Source organism: Copidosoma floridanum, unplaced genomic scaffold (genome assembly GCF_036245765.1).
Source record: "Copidosoma floridanum isolate Cflo_tuat_1 unplaced genomic scaffold, Cflo_Japanese_pri ptg000006l, whole genome shotgun sequence".
NCBI classification, from domain to species: Eukaryota; Metazoa; Arthropoda; class Insecta; order Hymenoptera; family Encyrtidae; genus Copidosoma; species Copidosoma floridanum.
In genome coordinates this window covers 19,144,315-19,166,957 of record NW_028321883.1, presented here as the reverse complement: position 1 = coordinate 19,166,957, position 22,643 = coordinate 19,144,315, and the positions used below count along the sequence as shown (strand labels likewise).

General features: G+C 45.5%; 1 protein-coding gene across 3 annotated transcripts in view; it reads left to right on the top strand.

Annotated features, from left to right (window-relative positions):
* The first annotated feature begins 543 nt into the window (after window positions 1-543).
* The window catches only part of olf413 (DBH like monooxygenase olf413), a 119,506-nt gene continuing 97,406 nt past the window's right edge, over window positions 544-22,643 (top strand). Inside the window, exon 1 of one of the 3 annotated variants that reach the window (XM_089598259.1) lies at window positions 544-562. Coding sequence is in view for 1 of the 3 variants with exons in the window: in XM_089598260.1 (XP_089454386.1) it covers window positions 22,554-22,563 (10 nt within the window). In the remaining 2 variants the exon portion in view is untranslated. Of the gene's footprint in view, window positions 563-22,128; window positions 22,489-22,553; window positions 22,564-22,643 lie in introns of those variants that run through there. The other 2 variants (XM_014353112.3, XM_089598260.1) reach the window with 2 other exon arrangements.

Here is a 22,643-nt window from a genome sequence, read left to right as displayed (position 1 = left end):
CCGAGGGAAGAGCGTTGTGTGTGTATATAGGTGCACACTTCACCGAAATGCGCCTCTTGCTCAGTCGAGCCACCCTCTTTTGTCGCCGTAATTTCGGCCTCGCGTGTTTGCACAATGCGCCCCCGCACGTCTACCCCTTTTGTGCGCATCTCTCGGCTTTCCCTCGTTAGACCCCTCCTTGATTTTCACGTGCTTTTTTTGCGCCCTGGGTTACACAAATGGAGAGCCGCAAAGTGCGACGTTTCATTTCGAGCATTCTTGAGGCTGTAAAGCTGAACACGCGTACCTGTACGTGTACACGTGTACCCACGAAAATAGTACAGTAGGTAACCCTTTTCCACTTTGACGCTGGAAGGGAGAGTGCTTAGCTATACATTATACCCAATGCGTCAGCTGGACTATCGGTTAAATTAAGATTTTCTTTTTTTTTTAGACAACGTTTTACGTTTACTCGTAAAAAATGCAATACCAATGATAACGAGGTTGTATGTTTCGTGTTACAGGTGAGCCGCTCTACCGTGCAATTTTCTCAACGTGTGCTGTTGCTGCTGCTGCGCGCCCCGTGAGTAAATACTGCCGATACATCTACTGCTGAATTATTCAGACCTTAAAACATATACGTATACGACACGAAAAACATTTACGCTCTTGTTGAAAAAAAAACGCTTTCTTGGATCTTTATTTTTCCACGGCTGTATGGGTGTATGGGTCAGGAGCAAAATATGTCGAAGCGTGAAGAAAAAAACGAGAGCAAAGCTCGAAAAGGGCGAGAAAAAAACCCCCGAGGGATTTTGTTTGTATATATTCGCAGAAGGAGCGCGACCCTCTGTAATTGCAGCGTCCATTTGAAGTGAAAATAGAAACCCGTCTTTCTATACATCTGCAATCGTTACACCCCGTTAGTTGTGGGCTCAAGGGGTGCCGTGTATTTGTTGGGGGTATTTGTAAGCCTACCGTGTAGAGAAAGAAAAGAAAGAAATAAAGGAAGAGAAGGAAGGGAAAAAAACAGGCAGCAGAGATACAAACGGCCAACGCACAGTGTGTGAGCACAGTCGCGCGAACGTTTCGATTCTCTGTCCGAGACCCCGCGAAAATGGGTCAACCGGAATACACCTCCGAGCAATTGCCCGGCTCTTCATTTCGATATGCGAGGTTGGGTTTTGCATCCCATGCCTTTCATTGTCATTTTTGGGAAAAATTTGTTTAGACAGTGTGGAAGTCATTGCATGAAACGTACATGCACTTGGAAGAGAACAAGGAGATAGCTCAGTTATATGATGATGAAAGGGCCAATTCAGCGCTATGGTGTAAAAATCTCTGAGTAACTTTTTACTCCCTCTGTCATCGAGATATTATTTTCCATCCCCGGATTTCGAGTTACCCCTTTCATTAGCGCAAAACTGACCTATCTTCTTGTCCATAGCAATTCAAGTTTTACTGATTAAAAAAACAAGACCATTACTGTTCATTTCGAGAGCAATGCACCAAAGTCAAAAACCCATCCAACGAACCAATCACTCCAGCCTTCGATCGAACAGCCATCTGCGACTCTCTCATTTCGCGAGTAGGAAGCGTATACAGGCGACGACGCGGAATCGAGCGGCTCCATCGAATTCCCTCCCTGTTTGTAACTAAACATTATTTTCTATTCCTGTGATCCACGACTGCACATATGCGCTATAACTCCAAAGTAGGCGTTGCCATGTAGCGTCGAGTGGCCGCCTCCAATGTACGAACGCACGCCAATTAGACTAATGTCGCCCGGGGTCACACTCGCCAAACCCCACACACGTCCACCAAAGGGTGCATGATGTGTTTGTCGGTGCTGTTTCTCGATAATTAGAAAACTTTGACGCCAAATGCATACCTTGGGCTCGTCTCGTCCTTCGACACCACAATATGGGACAAAGTTCGCGTGCGGAAGAGCCTACTGACACAGTTTCTGACGGAACGCGTGCTCGCTCGTCCAATTGTATTATTTACACAACTTTTCGTTTAATCAAGGCACCCTAAATTCTTCCATTGGCCAAACTTTTCTCCTGTCCCAAGTGTACGCGTGCATACGCCCAAGTATTTATACGTTTGTGAGCTCCGTCGTCGTAGACTCGTTGTGCACCACCGACACAAATTCTCACTGGCCGTTTAGAACCGTACATACGTTATACTCTGGTGAAACCCGTGGTGTTGTCTCATGATTTGAAGCTTTGGCTATTTTTTACTAAAAGGAATGACAAAAACCCTCGTCGGGGCATGAATAGCGAATGGATCAACAGTGTAACAAGAGATCCGGATCCCTTGGTTGGTTATTTTTTTTTTAAACGCACAACTTGCCGAACTAAATTTAATTAAAGAGATACCTGTCGTTGCTCTTTGAAAGTTGAAACTGGGTCTTGGAGCTCGTAGGATTTCTGCTCGAGCGTCGTGTACGGGGGGGTGGGGGATGTGCTATGAAAACTAAAGTAGCAAGATTACCGAGGGCGCAAGTTTTGCTCTCAAACGGAGCAGGTGGCGGCTGTGGGGAGCTTTCCGCTCGAGATTAATGTGCAGTAGCGAGCCGAGTTTATGAACAATATCTCAATTAAAATAACAGCTGAGCGTTGGGGATGGAAAAGGGGGGTTGACGAGCCGTCGTTGAAATAGAGATGGTTCGGCTTGTTTGAGTTTGTTGGTGAAAAAAAAAAAAAAAAAAAGATTTCGACGACTGTCGTTGTTTCATCAAATAGGATTTAGATAAAGTGTGCACCATCTCATCAAAATAACGATTTTCGGAAAGCCCAATAACGCGTACACAGCCTATCCAATTGACCGATTTACGTGTAAGCATTGACATCCCATTGGTCGGGAGAGAGAGAAAGAGCATATACATGCACGCGTAATGCATGATACGTGCTGGGTGCAATTTAAATAATGACGATAATCTGGGAGTCCAATGTTACCATACGGTAGCTCGCGGAAAAAAAGGCAAAAAAATGGAGGGGGGCAAGAGAAGCATCTCACGCGCACGCACGTACGTATACGTATATACACGTATAAATATGTCCGTGCAACGTTTCCAGACGCATATACGTACGTGACGCCCGACGATCGCTATCGGCAGTGCCGATCTCCTCTCCCCCTCATCCGCTGTTCCTCAGTCTCTTTGCTCTCGAGCGTACGTTGGTATATATACAATTATACTTCATTTTTTCCCCATGTTTTTTTGGAACAAGTTATTCAAACTCCTCCTTGTAACTGAATGGTTTTTTGCATTTATTGCACAACGATACCTACAAAGTGAAGTTACAGCTTTTCATTTAGTTTACACTTTGATGGATAATAACAAATTCAAAATTTTATCGATAAGATGAACAAAAGACATTTTTTTCGATGTACCTATGATTCATTTGCGCACAAATTCCCGACCTCGCCGAATCTCGCTCTAAATTTTCAAGCTTTAAAGCTCTAGCGCGGATGTACTTTCAAATTTGAAAAGTATTTTCCCGCTCCTGACTCATTCTGCAGTACAAAACATACTGAAATACGCCAGTCCTACTCTGTTGAGTGAAGTAAAAAAAGGACAAAGTGTACTTTTAGAAATTAATCGAATTCCGATGATACATACGTTTGAACGAAATTAATTGGATAAACTTTTGAAATTCGCAAAAGGCTCAAACACGTGCACCGCACTTGTACCCGTTATTAATCCGACGCAACGAGTTTAACTGCACCAATGGACATTAAACGAGCACCCCAACATTGCAGTAATTGTCGTATCCCGTGCGTGAGTGACGGTATTTGGCTTGAAAATTTTCGCGTGCTCTCGAGTCTTTGGTTCAGCCACACGACTCGAACGACAAATTTCCTCGAGTGTCAAAGAGCGACGCGCCAATTTTCTCGGACCGCAATCGAGCATACATGCAATTGGTATCCCCCCGCCGCGATGCTTATCGGCAATTATCCTCAAAGTCATTGTCGATCGGCTCCCGTGTCCTGCACTCCCTCGGATCTCGATGGCCGATGCAGATGGCCTCGCTGCGCCGAGAAAATAAGCGGAGGCACAGGGCGAGCGCGTGCGACTTTTCGCCGCGAACGCGCCATCACGCAGGGGGAATAGTTGCATGTACGTGTACCCGCGCATTGTGTATCCGCACGCCAGGTGTGCCCGCGGGCCGACGGCTGGAAGAGAAAAAGGGGATGCAGGAGGAGGAGGAGGTGGACGACGAGTGCGCGAGAATTAAAATTCATGCTTGAGCGCGATGCTGTCACCCGAGGCGATTTTCTTTTTCACCGCGCCGGCAGCGCACGAGCGCGATTATTATACTTTTAGAGCGAGGATTATTACATTTGTCGGTTCAGCTCTTTCTCTCGTATATATTATTATGACTATTATTATCCTTTGCGTCGCGCAGACCGAGGTGCAGACTGTAATTGAGGAATTGTCGGTTTTCAGGATGATTTTTTGTAAGTTGATCCATAGGATGCGTCATTTTTTCATCGGTTGGGCAAATAACTTGTTGTGGGACAAAGGGTTGACGTACATTGAAAACCGGCTACCTCGCTTTGTCCCCGGGAAAAAGTTCCTTCTTTTCCCTTGAGTTCTTGGCCGTTTTCGCTCCTCCACCCGACCCGCAAACCCAAACGTATGTGTCCATCTCAAAGCAGAGACCCTCAAACGTGTGCCCACATAAAATAATAAATATTAAAACTGGGGGAAAAAAAAAGTAAATAAGCACGAGCGCGTAGGCATCCAAATGAAAAACCGTCCTTCTCGTAAGGACAGCGGCGATATATAACATACATGCACGAGGGGCCCGCATGTGCAACTAGCCCTTTTTCTAATTAAAAAATTTGCATACCTCTCCCGCAGCGAAAGATCTAAGGAGATAATAGAAGACAGAGGCAGCCTCAAAAGCGCGAGCAGGTGGTCGTCCTTCTCCAAGGATCACAGAGGCCGCTCCTCTCTTTCCGTTCAAAAGAACGCGCGAGTACACTTGCAGGGGAAGGTTGAGAGGGAGACAAAAAAAAACTAAACTCAAGGAACCATTTGCTCACGCTTGGGCTTGTACACCCGTCTCTATACGTACGAGTGCGTGTAGCGCATCTTTTTACCCTTCCATGCGGTGCAAATGAGCAACAGAGGGAGTTTGGTGTACGGCCAATGGCAAGTGGCCGCTCGCAGTCGCCATTTTTTTGTTCGCGCGTTGAGGCGTGGTTTTGCGTTTTATATACATAGAACAGAGTGAAGAACATCACGCATATATGTATAGGGACGTGCAAGGCAAGCACGCGTTGTTTGCGAAGCGAGTAATGGATTGTGCTTACGTGCGCAAGTATGTAAGAATGTAGCTCCTCCCGCCCATGAAAATATGTTTCTTTCTTCGATGAGGAGGGCCTGCAGGGAGGGCTTTGGCAAAAAAAATTGTAAGCTCCCAATAGATTAGCTTTCCATTTGAAGATAATTACATATTATCTGCAAAGTCATTCTTACTTTATTGAGATTGCGTCAGTTTACTATGGTTTAACGTGGCTCAACTGTCCTCTTGTGTCTAACAGCTCACTTTTATCGTTGATACGAGCAGCTGGTACTTATAGAAATCATGATCCCAAACTACCGGATCACACGACTTTAGTTAACACATTTTTTCAATTCTGTCTGCCGATCTCGTGGCCATTTCTTTTTAATAATATCTCAGCACACTTTTGTCAACTGGTTAATAGATTTTTGTTTTTTTTTTACTGATTTTATTTTTTTTTTTTTTTGGAAAATTCTCAGAGTCGGGAATGTATTTATGCGACAGTCATAGGATGTTTCCTCCCTTGAACGAATTTATTTCAGTCGCTTTCATCGTCACCCAAACGCGCAAATAACCCACTTCTGCGACCGGAATACGAAACTCCAGTTAGCCCGTCACCAACAATCACCCAACACCTCCGAGAGAAGGGGGGAAAAAAAATAAAACCCAAAGAAAGCCGCGTTCACAGATTCATCACGCCGAACAAAAAAAAAAAAAAAAAAACAAAGACCGAAAAAAGGGCAAAAGCAAGGCGTTGGGGCACAAAAACCCGGTGCGTCGTACAATACCGAGTCCTCAGAATGTCCCTATAGGCGTAGAGCAAAAATCCACCGCAAAGCATATACATCATCATCGATCACCTTTCTCTTTCAGCTCGAATTGATACGTGAATTTCCAATAGACTGTGGGGTCCCCCCCTTTTTTTTTCTTTTCCTCAGAGTCGGACACACACGGCGTCCTTGCCGATCCTCACATATACACACGGCTCGCTCCTCTTCATCCTCCTCTTAATGCGCTCCTCTCGATCCTCTGCTTTTTTGCGCGTCAGCCCGAATCGTGCCCACGACATTATATGCCCCCCTTCGGTGTGTATAAACATATATATACACCACACAGCATCCATTGGATGCCCTGCAAAATTAGCACTCGGTCGAGTGCGAAGTGCCAGACGACGGCGAGGTGTCGAAGCGACCACTGCCGCGAACCACCTCCCGCCGGCTCGTTTTCTTGCCCCGACGCCGCAGTGAGAAATCAATGCGAGAGGAGATCGCGACGGATACCGTAATGACGCTGCTGCCGGGGATACCGATTGGGATCTACTCGTATTTATATACACACACGCGCTCTTGTTACGAGTTACAAACAAAAAAACAAAAAACAAAATCTTGCCTGTTTACGAGGTGTGTCTTGTGTACCTTTACGGGTTTTTATTACTGCCGTTGCCGATTTTTGCTCTTTTTCGTACGGCTTGCTTTATTTTATCGCAATCATCACAAATACTGATAATACTACATATATATAGGAGAGCGAGATCGTTATACCTACACGCATTGGATGCATAAAAAATCAGCCTCGGCCCTTACAGAAGAACAAATTAATGCAGTCGACTTGGAACTCTCGTGACGCTCAACTCAACTATAACAGCATAGGTGCGTGGAGGGGTGTAGGTATATACTGTATAGGGTAAAAAAAAAGCATCGGAGACAACAACAGCTGCACCTGCGCATCATTTTCTATCGCAAACATGATTAGTCTGGTGTGTATAGAAAGGGTAGGGGGAGAGAGCCAAGGAACCGCAGTTGTTGAGGAACCCTTTCGTAGCAGCGAGTATAACGATAAAACGATCAAGGAGACCGAGCGATTCTTATTCCCCTCCTCGCGCGTACACGGTACAACGAGCAAAAGTAAAAAAAAAAAAAAAAAACGCGTCTCGTGCAACGACGGAACGGTAGGAGGGAAAAAAAGGGCCAAAGCACGCGGGTGTATATATATGGAAAAGGTAGCCCGCGGAGGAGAAAGGAAAGAGACGCGCACGGGAGAGAGAGAGCATAGCGCCGGGATAATTGCATGCCGATCGGCCGTCCGAGATCGATCCCCGCGAGCCTGCATTCGCATTAAGAGAAACGAGAATCCAGTGTCCCAGCTGCCGGCGGTTTAACCGCACCACCACCATCACACACATGTATGACGAAGCGTAGGACGCATATACATATATGTGCACGACTGACGATCGTTATAAATCACCGGTGGTAAGGCTGCCCCGGCGCGCGCGACTTTAATTTAAATAAATGCACTTTTGCATGCTCCGGCCGTGTACAGATGGATAGATCGGTTGGCCACGCGTATGAGAAACCGCGGATGGCCGTACACTTTTGTTGTTGCCTCTTTTCACTCGGTCGTCGGTCTTTGGAGTTGCGAGACGTTTGTCGGATTACACGAGTAAACGCAATGCCTTCTCGGTGCACGGATTTGCATGGCGGTAATTGGTCAATTTACGAAGGGCATCCTCCTCCTCGCAGTCGTCAGCTGTTTTACATCAAAGTGCACGTGCACGTACAGTATATTTGTGTAGGTACATAAGACCAGAGATCGGAATTTCGTTGTTTATTGCAGCAGAGAGAGAGAGAGAGAGAGAGCTCTTTGATTTGATTTTTCGGAGGTTTTGGATAACTCGCGAGCACGGGATATTTCGGTTCGTTGCAATCGCATCGGAAATCGATGACTCTATATACAGTGAGCTTTTTTTTGAAGGGGGGGGGTAGCCTTTTGTTGCGTCAAAAATGAAAAATCATTAATACCGGCTTTTCGGCTCTGCTCCGGGCAAAAAAGAATTTTTCTCTCCGGCTTGCAAAACCATCCCGTTGCATCATCTCGCTAATTCCACGCGGCATTTTTGCGTTTTTGATATAACTTGAACTCTTTCCAAAAAAAAACTCTCTCTCTCTGCCACGCTTCCCGCGGGGTTAACAACAGAGTCGTATCCTCTCTACGATGTTGAAAAATAGAGGAACACCATCACCGTACACGTAAGAGCAAATAAAGGAAAAAAAAAAAAAAAAATACGCTCACGCGTTTGCCAGGAGGATCTCTGCCATTATGTACAGTCGAATCCCAATATTTGGTCCACCGAACGGGGAAATTTCGCCAAATATACTGCACCAACAAAAAAAAAAAAAAAAAAAAAAAAAAAAAAAAAAAAAAAAAAAAAACCCCTTGCGCTCTGCTTTGAAAACATCGTCATCGCGCGTCGCATCAATTATTCCATCGGGAGTCTCTGCCGCGCACACACACTGCGATTGAATGAATAATCCAAAGTGCGCGCATGCACTTTTACAATCGTCTGCTCTCTTCCCACCCCTTCCATATCAATGTATATACCCTCTCGAGAGCGAAAAATGTATGTGTGTGTGTGTATAGGTGCTCACACGTACGTACAATATACACAAGCCAGGGTAACCTCCTCCTCCTCCTCCTTCTCAACGCGTGTACAAAGAGGCGTATAAGGCTACGACAAAAGCGGGCCAGAACAAACGCACAATGCAGTGTGTAGCAGCCGGCTGGCTTGGCTAGCCCTAACTTATTTATACGTATTATGGATGCATTATGCAGCTATACATACAAGGTGCAAACGCTCCGGAGACGATGCATCTTTTGGCGAGTGTGTCTCGTGCAAGTTTCAAGAGGCCTGTACTCCTCCACGAGACTTGCCTACCGTCTCCTGTCCTAATAATGCCGAGCCACCCGAGAGGGACACTTTTGTACTTCGAGACACCCCCTTCGTGCTGCGTGCATGTGCCCCCGTTTTAGTAGCTCTGTCTGTCGAGTGTCGGAGCGCGTGGGGCCTGAATTGTTTCGAGCTTTTTTCACGATAAAAAAAAAAAAATCATACATTTTACCACGGTATTTTTTGTGCTCGGTTGTTCTCGATACCCCTGCTCGATTAATCGAGGAGAAAGGGCTCGAGCCGAGTCACTCGATCGTCCCGTACCCCTCGTACAATTAATCGCCATGCGTGGATTAACAAAAGCCGCGTGGAGCACTATAGAAGCCGCGTAATCTACATTCGGTTGACGCGTCATCGGACCCAATTTTATGTGTTTCGACAAGCGCGTCAAACACGTGGTTTCTCAGTTCATTTATTCGCGTTATAGGACACATCATTTATATCCTTCATGAAATTTAAGGTACAGCTCGAGAACGAGATAAAATCATGGCCCTCCTCTCAAAGTTTTGACTAATTAATTTTTGAGAAACGATCAAACGGTACGAAGGCATTGGTTTCTCTTCCTTCGCTCTCTTTTCAAAGATACCCAAACGGCCCAAGCGCACGGTAGCCGCATCATGCACCGACCAACCACCCGATCGCCCGCATCTCGTTACAAAGCCCCACTTATACCGCATCTCGGGCCCCCCTCCCTAGCGAAAGACAACCGAGATAAATTCGCCGAGATAAAAATTGTCCCGTCCTCGCGCGTGCATACACGCACCGGCTAATTACGCGGGGCCACCGAGTGGACTCGTAATAAACGTTTAACGATGCCGCGCCTCGATTGCACACTCGTGAATTTGCCGCTTCCGTTAATTATACACAAACACAGGGGTTGAGCCAACTCGACAGTCTCCGAGCAAAAATTAGCCTCCTCTCCGCTCATTAAGGAGCTTTACTTATTCCCCGGGGGACTGGTTGCCCGCCTCGCGAGTGCTTGACCGGGATTTTCGTCATCTCGATCGTTGGTGGACTATATATACTGCATTTCCTCCGCGGGCCTGCTGCTATCGAGTCTCTTTCAATCGCTCGAGGGGAAAAATCGATCGGCTCTACGTCCGATTTCATACCAAGGGGTTTCAATGAGATATATACCTTGCCGAACCATCTCTTTGACGACGAGCATCCTGAACTTGGGAGGAGAAACGGGATCGAGACTTCCGGCCGAGTCGCTTTTCATCAGCCATCCACTTAAAAAAGATGAGGGACACTAAGAGGACGTCAGCTTTATGGGACGCAACGAAAAAAAAAAAATAAAATAAAATAAAATCGATCAAGCTTTCTTTTTTTCGACAAAAGACCTTAGAGAAAGAGAGAGCGCACTTTTGACGCCCCCGTCGTTAATTAGCGGGGGTAATTGGGGCACCGCCGCAGAGCACCGACAACAATCGCTCAAAGAGCCAAGCACTGAGCTTTTCGACGCCATCTCTCTCTCTCTCTCTCTCTCTCTGGCAGAGGTCAGTTGGGGTATTGCTTTTGCGGTGGTGGCAGGTTGTACGCGTCTCGTTGCGTTGCTCGATTGGCTGCTGGTACAGTGTCACTGCTGCCGTGTGTATAACGGAGTACATGGGTCGATATGCTTTGAAGTAGATGCTCTTTTTCTTTGGATCGGACCACCAATGTACACAGGCACTGTTTGGCTGATTGCTCTACTCTGTGCGGTCGGATCGACTCGATCCTCTGGTTGGCCCGAGCGAAATCCATTACACGTGCGTTTAGCTTTCGATAGGAATTTTGTAACAGCGTTGTTAATCTCGGTCAAATTGAACTGGTGCTTGCCTTACACGTGATTATTGATCGTTTCTACGTAAACTCGGTGGACTGGCACTGTAAATGCTGCCCGCACTGAAATTTCGGCTAATTAGACGCACGTGCGTCCAAGAGCTGTATAATACACAAAGTTTAAAATTTATAGGGCGGGACATTTTTCGGTCCCTAACGCGCGTATGGCGCGAAAGTTAATCCATTCCGGAGTTGGGAGTCAAACTCGCGATAAGCTCCGTAACAGGTCCGTACTCGAGTTTCCAAACTGTTGCTGCAATCGTGTGATCTGGATCTGTTAATGCACGACCGTCATATCCGCGTTTTGTCGCGCCGTAACTGCAGTTACCTTATACGCGTCCCTTTGATGGCTCTCTGAGAATAGGAGCCCACACGTGGATAAGGTCGTACGAGAATGAGATTTGCACGGTTTAGTGAAATTTCAACTTTTCTATCGAGTTGTACGCCGACGCTAACTGAATAATCAAAAAAATTGATTAAGGAAATGTTCACCCCTACCCTGATAAGTATGATCGGCACAAAACTTCCAGTCCAATATTTCTAAGCACACGTGTACCGTAAAACCCCCGAGTATACAAAAGCATCATCTGGACAACAGATAAATTTTTTCAAAAGTTAGAAAACTCCTATGGATCACCCCGGCTTCCCTGCCATTGTTATTTATCAAAAAAATTGCTTCCCCAAACTCCCACTGCTCCCCCCCCCCCGTCCATCCACTCTTCTCATCAAAAGCATTCAAACAAAGAAACTGCACTTTCTCTCTCTTCCGTTGGATCCACAGCCACAAACACACGTACCTGTACGCTCCAAAGAAAAACAAAAATAGACAAAAGAAAAAAGCAAAGAGAGAGAGAGAGAAAGAAAAATCGCGAGTTTCCTTAACGGTAACGAACGAGCAACTTGTCTTTTCCCCTTCTTCCATAGTGAATCGAAAGAAAGACGGAAAGAGAGAGCTGTTCGACTAGTGTTTTTCTTTCCCTTCCTCCCTACACGCCTATATACACACCGTCGCGAGTTACTTTCAACTTTGCTTCCCTGCGTACGAGCTATACTTCACATCCGCGCTCGCGAGCAAAAAAGAAAAAAAAGGGATGCAGCCACCCCCTACGCGTGCAGTACATAGACTTTTTCCTCCTACGTCTTTTCTCGGCGTTGATTTTCTCGCTGTACTTAGTTTTGAGTGGGAAAAAAAAAAAAAAAAAAAAAAAAGTTAAAGCAAACGGAGGAAATAATAATTTAACGAGACTGGCCGCCGGAGAATTGACGGCTGATGTAATTATAAGTTTTTCTCATTCCGTACTTCCACACGGTATAGTTGTACTTTCGCGTGGGTGGAAGGTTCGCGGATCGAGTTAAAAAAAAAAAAAAAAAAAAAAAACGGAGAAACAAGACACGTGCTTGACTTGAAAATTTTAATTTGTTCGGGTTACGGAGGGAGAAGCGCGAGTTATTGTGGAACACGTGTTTAAATTATTTCAGCTGCGGCTCCTCTTTGGAGACGAGAAAAAGTCCGAGGTAGGGTTTAACGCAATTACCGCTGGTGGTTTTTAATTTTTCCCGCTCAAACGGAGTTTAGGTGTATATCGATTTTGCCAAAAATACGGTGAACCCCCGCAGCAGCAGCCATCACCCTTGATTTTTTTTCCGGCTTCTGAATTATTGCTCGATCTCCCCTTCGTATATAAATTTGAAAGTCCAAAGTGGAAGTGCAATTTCACCGGCGGCCTAGCTGGGCCTTTGTTTGCGCGTTTTTGCCAGTAGCGCATCGTGGATTCACGAATGAAAAAACAAAAGCACAAGAGTGGCCGCGCCATCTTGAGCTGCCTCTGCCATTTTTTTCTATACATAAAACATCGGCGACGAGCGGCGCAAGGGTCGCAAGAAATGGAAGAGGAGAAAACATGCATCGGAATTGGAGCCGACGTCTGATGCTGCGCGGGGACATAAATTCTCGGGAGCAGCGGAAAAGGGGTAAAAACGAGCGGAGGGAGCAGACAACGAAAACGTCAATCCACCGCCGAGTACCGTCGTCCTCGTCCTTTTCCGTCCCGAATTTGTAATGCAGATCCCTAAAACTTGGCGTCGAAATCTTTGCCAGACAGTCGAGGGCCCTCGACTCGCCGTTGACATTTGTTTGAGAAATTCCGCGGCTCTCATTTCGATAAATATTCAATCCTCGAGTGCCCGATGCGTTCCGAGCTCGATTTCATTTTTTAACCACTGGCAAGCGATTCCGCGACTTTTGCAATGATTAGCGCTACATCGCAGGTCATCTCAAAAATATCTTGATATTCCCTTGTCTTAACAATAAATTGAAACTAAAATATACAGAGACAAGATGCGATGATATATCGTTCAAGATATTAACCAATTAATACATCGCAAAGACCAGTCTGCTGAAAAATTGCTGTTTCATAGCTTACGAATACGTAGGCCACTGTACTTGTGTATGGATGAACAGATAAAGTATTTAATACATAATCAATCATTTTCAACAATTTACGTTGCTATGAGGTATATAAAAAAAAAAGGAGCGTTACCATTTATATTTTAGATTATTTATTGATTACATTGTATCTTGTTTCAAGACAAGTGCACGATAACGCAATTCACTGTTGATTCAGAGGTTATAACATTTTTCAAGAGACGAAAATTATTGTAATAAAAATATCGTGTCATGAAGGATCTCGAATTTTTCCCTCGCATGGATGAACGCCATGGTCACATATAGGGCATCAGCCTTGAGAAATTAGCAGACATTACTCCGAGCAGCTTTCGCCCGCCAAACAAAAACTTGATCCCCGAGAAAAAGGGGACGTGGCCAAGATTAATGAAATAATTTTTCCTTAACTCCGGTGTCGGGAATATTTCCCACTCGTCTCATCCATAACTGCGAGAGCTCAGTTTGGTACAAGAAGGGCAGGGACACGACGTACCACCACCGCCTAAATAACGAGTCGCATCCCCCGGGTGGACTCCTCCCTTGGAAGCGCCACGGGGGTGTGTATGTATACTGTACTGCATACACCCGAGAACTTGCCGGTCCTGGTGCATCTACGGGAGACGCTTGTATACGTGGAGGCGACGAAGAGAGGGTTTTTGCTTTTCGGGAGCCACCACCCCCGCACCTTGTATTTATCATCGAGCCTGGCCTGCGCCAACTTTCCCTCCGAGACTTACTCTTCTCGTGGCCTTCTTGCGGCTCCTCCTTTTTTTTCGAGGCTGGACGCGCCGCCTTGGCGTTTGTGCTTTCGGAGTAATTTTCGATGAATAATCAGGACGCGTTTTTCAAGGCCTCAGTGTCCTTTCTTTTTCTTTAATCTTGTTAGTTGTGCAGCATCTCATTTTTATTCAACAAATTGCGATGGTTAAAAATCTCTTTTCAAAAGGAAAAGTCAATCGTTTTGACAATCTCTTACACGTTTGAAATAAAAATTTTTCATTTTAATTGTACCATACTATGTTCAATAGCCGCTATGAACGCAAAAACAAAGAATATCTCTGCTCATCGGTATAATTGCCCGCATCGTTTGTAATTGAAAAAATCTTGTATAAACGCCCATACCTTTGTTTAAATAACTCCCTCGGCTCGTTTGTTGTCCGAAATATCGTTGCCGCCGTATACGTTTACGGTTCAAAGAGTACATGCGCCCACGTATTTGTTTATACTCATCGGGGAAATTCGATGCGAATATTATAATTACCAAAAACAACCAGCTCCCGGGTTTCGGGTAACATCAACGAAAATCAATACAGCTCAACAACACGCGGTTGCGTTGAACATTTTCCAATGGTTACATCATCGAGAAATACAAATACCCACGCTAGGGCTCATTTTCTCCTTTTTTTTTTCTCCAAAAAACAGAAAAAATTAGCTCATAAAAACCAGAGCGAGAAGAAAAGCCCTCTAAACATCTGGAGTGCGCAATCAGGTGGTCGTATAGTTGCGTGTGTATACGCGTAGCACACAGCACAGAGAGAGAGAGTAAGAGGGAAAGAAAACGAGAGCGCGCGAGATACCCGCTAAGTAGTCATTAGCACGGCATCTGCTCGCGCTCTCTTTCCGCGTGTTATGGCAGAGCTTAATTGTACCCGTGCATAATTATTTCATGTAACCTTTGCGCCACGAGGGCTTTCTCGAGTGCCTCGACGGCTTTCTATTGCAACGACGCATCTTTTGGACTGACTGACACAAAACGGGAGGGAAACAAAGGGAAAAAGAAGTGCAGGAAGCCGAGGGGGTGTGGGCAAAGGGGACTTTATATTCCACATCTCGCGAGCTGGCACCGGCGTCAAAGGGAATTTCGGATGTCGCGGCTAAAGGCCGAGTGGCTTTTTACCTTAGCTACGTGCTTGTGATGCTTACGCGCTTTTCTCCGGTGGCTGGCGTGGGTGTCTTGTTCGTTTGAGCTAAATGTCGAGGGTTATTCTTTTCTCCGAGCGATCGGCGTTGGTGAGACGTGATGCGTTTTTTTTGGGTTTTATTTTTTCTCTTTCAGCGAGATTAGGTGGCTTTTCTTGATAGTGTACTGTAAGACAGTACGCAGGAGTTCTCATTAAAGTGTGTCGTGTGAAAATTGTATTTACTTGACGATCCTTTTCAGTCATTTCCCTAAAAGGGTTCAATAAATAGTAATATCATAATTAATTTTATTCATATTAACGCAAAGCACTACTCGATTAGTATAAGTTTTTGAAACAATTTCTACAAGTCAGCTTTAATCGATCGTATTACAACATACTGGAATTTTTAAGGGATTTAGCGTTCTGACTTCGCAGAATTATTACGTATTCCAATTCTTTCGTGAATATCATTAAAAAATACCTGCTACCTTGATAATTGAATACGGAATTTCTTGAAAATCTAAAACGTCAATCTGAACCATTAATTTCTGTCAAAAAAAGTTTCAGGATGCCTTTGTAATTTTTTTAAAGCTATTCATGAAATTCTTTATAAAATTCTGTATACATGACTTAATGACTTACGAACAAACCTCGTATTGGAAATTTTGAACCTCGACTGCACCGCACCACTAACTTCGTCGAGTGCATCGATCCCCTTACCCACATCACGGTCCTCAAAACCAATCAACCCATACGTCGAACATCGCGTTCCAAAATTCCCTCTCCGATGCAAAAACAAAACCACACTGTGTACCCAAAGTCGACCGCGGCGCGGCAGCACTTCGTTAACGATATCGAGGCAGATTCGTCAAGTACTGCGGCATTACATCGAGAGGCTCCTGCGCGTGGCATACGAAATCCCCCAATTAGCAAACTCCAACTCCACGGCAATCTCGAACAGGAGAGAGACAGTGTACCTGCACACGTACATCTGGGGCATTTCAAATGCTAAGCTCGATACAAACTTGCGGTTGAAACCTTCCGTGGAAACGTTAACTAAAGCAGATTAATAGGCACCTTGCGCGTACACGTATCTATACAAGTACATATATTTATTCACCTGCGTGTACAAGGAGTCTCTCCAAGATTCGGCAAACTCGATTTCCCGGGCCCACGTTTATATTGTCCTTCTCGTTTTCCAGAAAATTACTCATCACCAAGGAGCATCTACATTCATCGAGAGGATGCAATTTCACTTTTGGCAGTGTAAAAAAAACTCGCCTCCACACACATGCATCTCCCGTTTCACTGCAGAGACGAGCGTCAGCAGTACAGTAGCTTAGTAACCCCACGTCCTTCCCGACACAGTCAAACGTCGCGAGTCAGCTCGGCAGCGTCAGTCCCACGTATACGTACATCCCGCGCGCACTCGTCTATCTCCCGAGAGCGCAGCATCAGAGCAGCTGAAATCAGGGGAGAGAGAGAGATTCCCTCGGATATGACCGAGTCAGCTCCTCCGCAAGCACATATACGCGACGTATGGTATATCCTTTGGACGTTAATTGGCGATTCCCGATCCTGCATATGTACACGTATGTGAAAACGCTCCACGTGCGGTGACGGACGCGGGAGGTCGATTAACGTCAGAACCTCCCTCCGATATTAGTTCGTTAACCCCCCCCGGCTTTTCCCGCGTTGTCTCCCTAATTGACGTCCCGGCGTCGCGTGGACCCGAGGTTTTTCCCTCCCTTTCGCTCCACGTGTCATCTTTTTCAACGACCAAAGACGTTTACGAATAGTTCATTCCTATACATGTACATACCTATATGCGTGGGGGAGGGAAAGACGTGCAGCGTCGGTCTTGCCGGTCGTCAAACGCCGCAGGACTCGAGAGTTTTCCGTACTTGCATGTAGGAAAATCCTCGCAGAGGTTTAATTGGATCTTTCTCGTGGAAACGGTAACGTGCCCGGATCTTTCAATACCGTATTTTACAGTATAATTGATCATCGGTTTCCCTCGATCGTACACGGTATAATATGTAGTGCAGTGTAATAGGTATTTGTATATGGATCCAACAGGAATTGTAAATCACACGTGCTCTCATAACACACCCGAGTAATGGTTAATGCATGCCACGAAACTTGTAGGTATAAGGTATATAATATGTGTATATACGTTGCGAGGGGAGCAAAAAAATTCCAGCCTCGTAAATAAACCCCATACTCGTATACTTGTAACAAGGTGTGCGCATGCAAATGCAAAATAAAGGTAACGCTCTCGTGTTCCCCCTCTATATACACACGTCCACCTCGTACAGGTACAAGGTATCCGTCCTCATTTCATTTCGCGATCTTTCCTGCCCTCGTGTTTTCTCTCGCGGTTGATCGTAAAATTTGTCGGGACTCTCTCTCTCTCTCTCTGGTGCCGCGAGCGCGTGTATATATACGTCGTGCTCCTTCACCGGGTACATAGGTACACACGACACGAGCTTTTCTCGGGAGGTTTTCACGAGATGTTCAGCTGCAATAGGGAAGATTTGTTTTGCGTTTCAAGAGCCACGCTACGCGGGATTTATGGACGGCTTACACTTGATGTGCTCTGCGGTGGACGCTCCCTCGTTTTGTTTTTTTTTTTTTTCGAGGGCCTGCCCCGAGACCCTCTTTCTTTCTTACCACGAGTTGGTTGGCAACTTGGGAGCTTATTTTTTAAAGACATTTCCGAGTTGGATACTTTAAATTAATTTTCCCTTGGCAAACACAAGCTCCGGGTAGGAATTCAATTTTGACTAATAAATATATAAAGAAAACTTTACACAGGTACTTCTTTGACTGTACGCATGCACGTCATTCCGAGGGGTTGTACAACTATTTTCTTCCCGAGCAAGCTTTTCTCGCAGTTTTTCCTCTCTCTCGCTGCATGTGTTATGTATGCATCTATGGTTATATACGTATGCCTATATATACAGCTTTGTAGTACACGTTCCCATTGAAGTCACGCTGCAAACAATCGCGCACGCGAGGTAATCATATCCAGCTCACGTGTGGGTGTACATACATATATTATATACACAAGCGTGCGAGAGCACTTCTCAACGTGAGCCCCGAGCGGGAACTTTTCCTCGCTTTTCCGAGAGAGGGAGGGATAGGGGCGGAAAAGCAGTGCTCGCGAAAATTCCGGGACCGCGTGTATATAGGTACGCGTGTACACACAACAGTAGCGCGCGTCCGTCGAAAGTAATTCGAGAGCAATCGACCGAACAACGCGCCGCAAATCAAAAACTCCTTTCCACCCCGTTGACATTTCCCCTTTCCTTTTTTTTTTCGACAACCCACCTTTCCCGCGTATGTGCACACTCGCTACGCGTGTGTATATTACGTGCTCTCTGCTCCACTGTTTCGTTCTCGCTTTTTTTTGGGAGCAAAGAAGGTGAAATCATTATTCCTTTTATTCTTTATTTTGTAAAATTTTCTGTTCTATTTTTTTTTTTTTTTTTTTTTGTAGTTCCATTGTGCCAAAGACTCGCTAATAAACTCCAGGCATTCCATAAAACAAAACCCTCGCATGCATTTGATTGATGCTCGATTTGTTTGGCATGTACATGTACACATACAGGCCATACGTACATAAATTGCTTTGTTTAGTTCGAGTACTACACGATCAAACATCATAGCGAGGCCAGAGATCGTTTGGAAACGAGGAATGTGGGTCGGGAGGGTTTTGCGATTTTTCACCGAAAAAGGTTTTGTTATTTACATTCGATTGAAAAGAAAAAAAAAAAAAAAAAAAAAAGACACTCATGGCTCTCTTTGGATTCGTTAATTATCTCAATCTCGAGTGAATTTCAATTCCGTGACACATACTCACACACCCACGTAAACCAATTGAATCTCACTCGCATCGTCGAAAGAGACGGAAAAGAGCGAGTACGCTCAAGCCGCCTGGGTACGCGTCGATTCTCTCGTTGTGTGACTCTCTCTCTCTCTCTCATTCGCTGTAGAAAAGACACCGCATTCCCGGCGTGTCTTTCACTCTCTTCAGGTAGGGAGAAAAATCCAGCGCTCTTGGGTACAGAGAAGCCGAGGGAGAGAGCGAATATCCTCATGCGCGACGTGTGCGGCGGTACGCTCTTTACCCTCGCGGGGTTGACGCGCGACAGCTGCGCTGATGCATCGAGAGCTTCCCCTTTGCTCTACACATGTACATATATATACATACACGTGGTAGAGCTTACGCATTTACCGGCATACATATACTTACCTGTGTCTCTCTCTCTCTCTCTCTGAGCGTAATTGAACCGATCTTGGGGGAGGTGACGGTGCGGTGCGTTGACTTGGGGGGTACTGCAGTTTCCGGGTTCCGTTGATGCTGCACTGCTTTCGGATCCCTACATGGCGATAGGATCGTTGCTCCCTCCCTCGTTCCTTCTCTCGTTTCGCGGTCGCTAATTGCTGGGGGTCGCTCATCGTGACGCACTCGTGTTCCGTTCTTGCATGCGTCAGTCAGGTGCGTGTGTATATATTACGCTGTGGGTAGACTACGGGTGAAAATGAGCTGGATGATTTTTTTTTTTTTTTTTATATTATAGTGCTCTACGTCCGGCTCCTTTTTAATAAGGGCACTACTATGGGCACTTAGCACTTGGGAAAGGGACAAGGAAAGGGATGGGAGGCCTCCCCATCACTGGGAGGGGGGTAGGGGGAATTAGGCAAATTTGCTGCAAGAAGGTCGCCTAAACCCTCCTCGAGGAGCATTGCGTGGTGAAAAAGCACATGTGAAAGACACAGAGGTACTTTGCCCATAAAAGTCGCACTGGCCGGGAATTGAACCACGGTCTCCCGCGTGCCAATCCACGACCTAGCCGACCGAGCCACCGCGCGCTCAGCTGGATGATTATTTATTATTGTTTTTTTTTTTTTTTTTTTTTTCTACAACGCATCAGCGAACGATATCATTGACCCTGAAGATCGGTGAACTCTGTTATCTTAGGGTACACACTACGTTCGTGTGAGTTTGATGTTTGGAAGATAAATCATACGCTCGAGCTGTATACATTAGGTGGTTCGAGAACACTGTGTATAGTCGAGTTAAAACAGAGAGTGAGAAATTCGTGTGCGGCGCCATGTGGTTACACTTGAGCCATGAGACTTTGAGAAAATATGCATTGGTTGACTTTGAAAGTACCATATCAACTTGTACATTTTTTTTTTTTTTTTTTTCTCAAGCCCTGTATAGACATCAGTGCTTACTGCTTACTAAAAAAAAAAAAAAAAAAAAAAAATAGGTAAAAGACAGATAAATTTTTCCAAATTCACCATTTCGCCAATGCAAAGTGTGTCCTCAAAATTCGACGTTTCTTCAAAGAGTTGCAATGTATTGTGATAGAGAGCCCCGAACTTGGATGAAAGTCGTGAAAATACTTTCGCCATCCCAGCCACGCTTGCATAGGAGAAAAACATTTGAGACAGAGGGAATATTATACACAGACCCAAAGAGAAATGTATGGGCCAACCGGTTTACTATATTATGATTATATTATGTGGTTTTCGGGACGACGAGTGAATGATGGGGGATGAGACTGCGCCGGAGCGTATTACGGACGAAAAATTTATGAGGATGAGAGAGTGGGAGAAGGGGTCCGACGGCCAGTGCACCATCAGGGCCCCGCGGAGCGACTTTCGGACCGAATGGAATTTTTCCGTGAGGGGCCGCCACTTTCTGGCTGCAGGGGTCGGACGAGAGCTTATAGGACTGACGCCCCGTACGATTGCATGTGTATTGTATAGGTGCATGCGTGTTGAGGAGAATGTGACTCCGATGCCGGCATTGTATACACATGATATTTGGGTGCAGGCTCGTGGATTCGTGCGCATATATACTATGATTTATTCGTCATATTTTATTATGCTGCCACGATATCCATATGATGTAAAATATCGCGCTGAACCATCGAGATTTTTTTTCGTGATCGTTATTCATACGAATTTGTCAATTTCCCCGATAACCGTTAAACAAGTATTTATTCAGTTATTTTTTGTTTTATCATATCAATAATAATCCGCATTGTGCGCGCACGATCGAACTGAATAATAAATATCAACGCGATCGGTAGAGGTGTATACATGTATATATATATATATGTGCGAGCTTGAAAAGGGTACATAATACATGTTTGATGTGATTTTGACGTGTGTACGGTGATGCATTATATACCAATAAATTTCACGCCAAACGCGTAACGCGCAAATTAATACACACCCCGTCGCCCACCGACGAGACGTCGATCGGATGGCTTCGACTGACGTGCGTGTACTGCGACGCTGAATCTATAGAATAAAGGGGAATAAAAAAAAAAATAATAATAATTCAGACAGCACAGCGCACGCCCCTATACTCGTGCTTTTCAACGCTCGATCTGGCGACCATGACCGCTCGATCGGTGTCGTTAATGAATTTTACACGAGAAAAAAGAAAAAAAAAATAAACGATCGTCATCCCAAAGAAAAAAAAGTAGCGCACCTCGCACCGGAAAAAAGAGATTTATCCAAACAGCAGGCATATGTACTAGCGCAGCGTGCCACGGAGAAAAAAGGCAGTCCCTTCTCTCTCTCTCTCCGGTCGTGTCCAGCATCCCGGGTGTATATAGCCTCGGAAAAAGAGAATAATATCACACTCCGGCGCGCCGTCGTACAGCCGCCGATTTCCGCCGGTGCGGCGTGCACCACCGAGACATTACACGCAAAAGTGGGGGGTCCCCCTAGTCGAGTTCCTCGCGCATGCGCGACTCGCACCCAAGAAGCGTGCGGCGCGCGATACAAAGTGTGCGTTTGTCTGTGTGCCCAGTGTAAGTATGAGGAGTGTGCGGTAAAAGGGGGACCGTGCTCCAGGACTACTATTCCCCGAGAGGGAGAGCATGCTCAGTTCGGTGCCATCCTCCGCCCGAGACGGTCGGCGTACCTTTTGCGTTAACCCCGAGTTTAAAGCCCGGGTCGTCGTGCTTCGTGCAAAGTTAACAAGTGCGCGGTGATTTAGCGCTTCGCGGTGCCACAAATCGCTACGATTGGCACGGATCGCGAAAAATAAAAGGCATTGTTGTCGTGTATGATGTAACGTCGTACCGGTTTATCGCGCGAGCGTGCGGTCACTGTGTTTGTACCTTTTTTTTGTTTTTTTTTTTTGTTTCGGTTTTGTTGACCGATCTCTGGTGAAATTTAGACAAGTTTCTGGTTTTCTGTAATTTTTTTTTTTTTTGAAAATTAAAAGTACTTTGGTGAATTTTGCCCGAGAAGCGAAGAGAAGCTTGTGCTGTCCTTTCGATGAAAAAGGTTCGCAGCAGTGGTGGAAATGTGGTGCCTTTGTGGTGTGGTGCTTCCCTGTACATATAAAAAAAATGGTTCGAGGTTTTCGGGGTGCTTGCTGTTTAACAAAATTGTTTTAGTCGCGTTAGTGATGATAGAAACCCCATGGACTCACGAATATC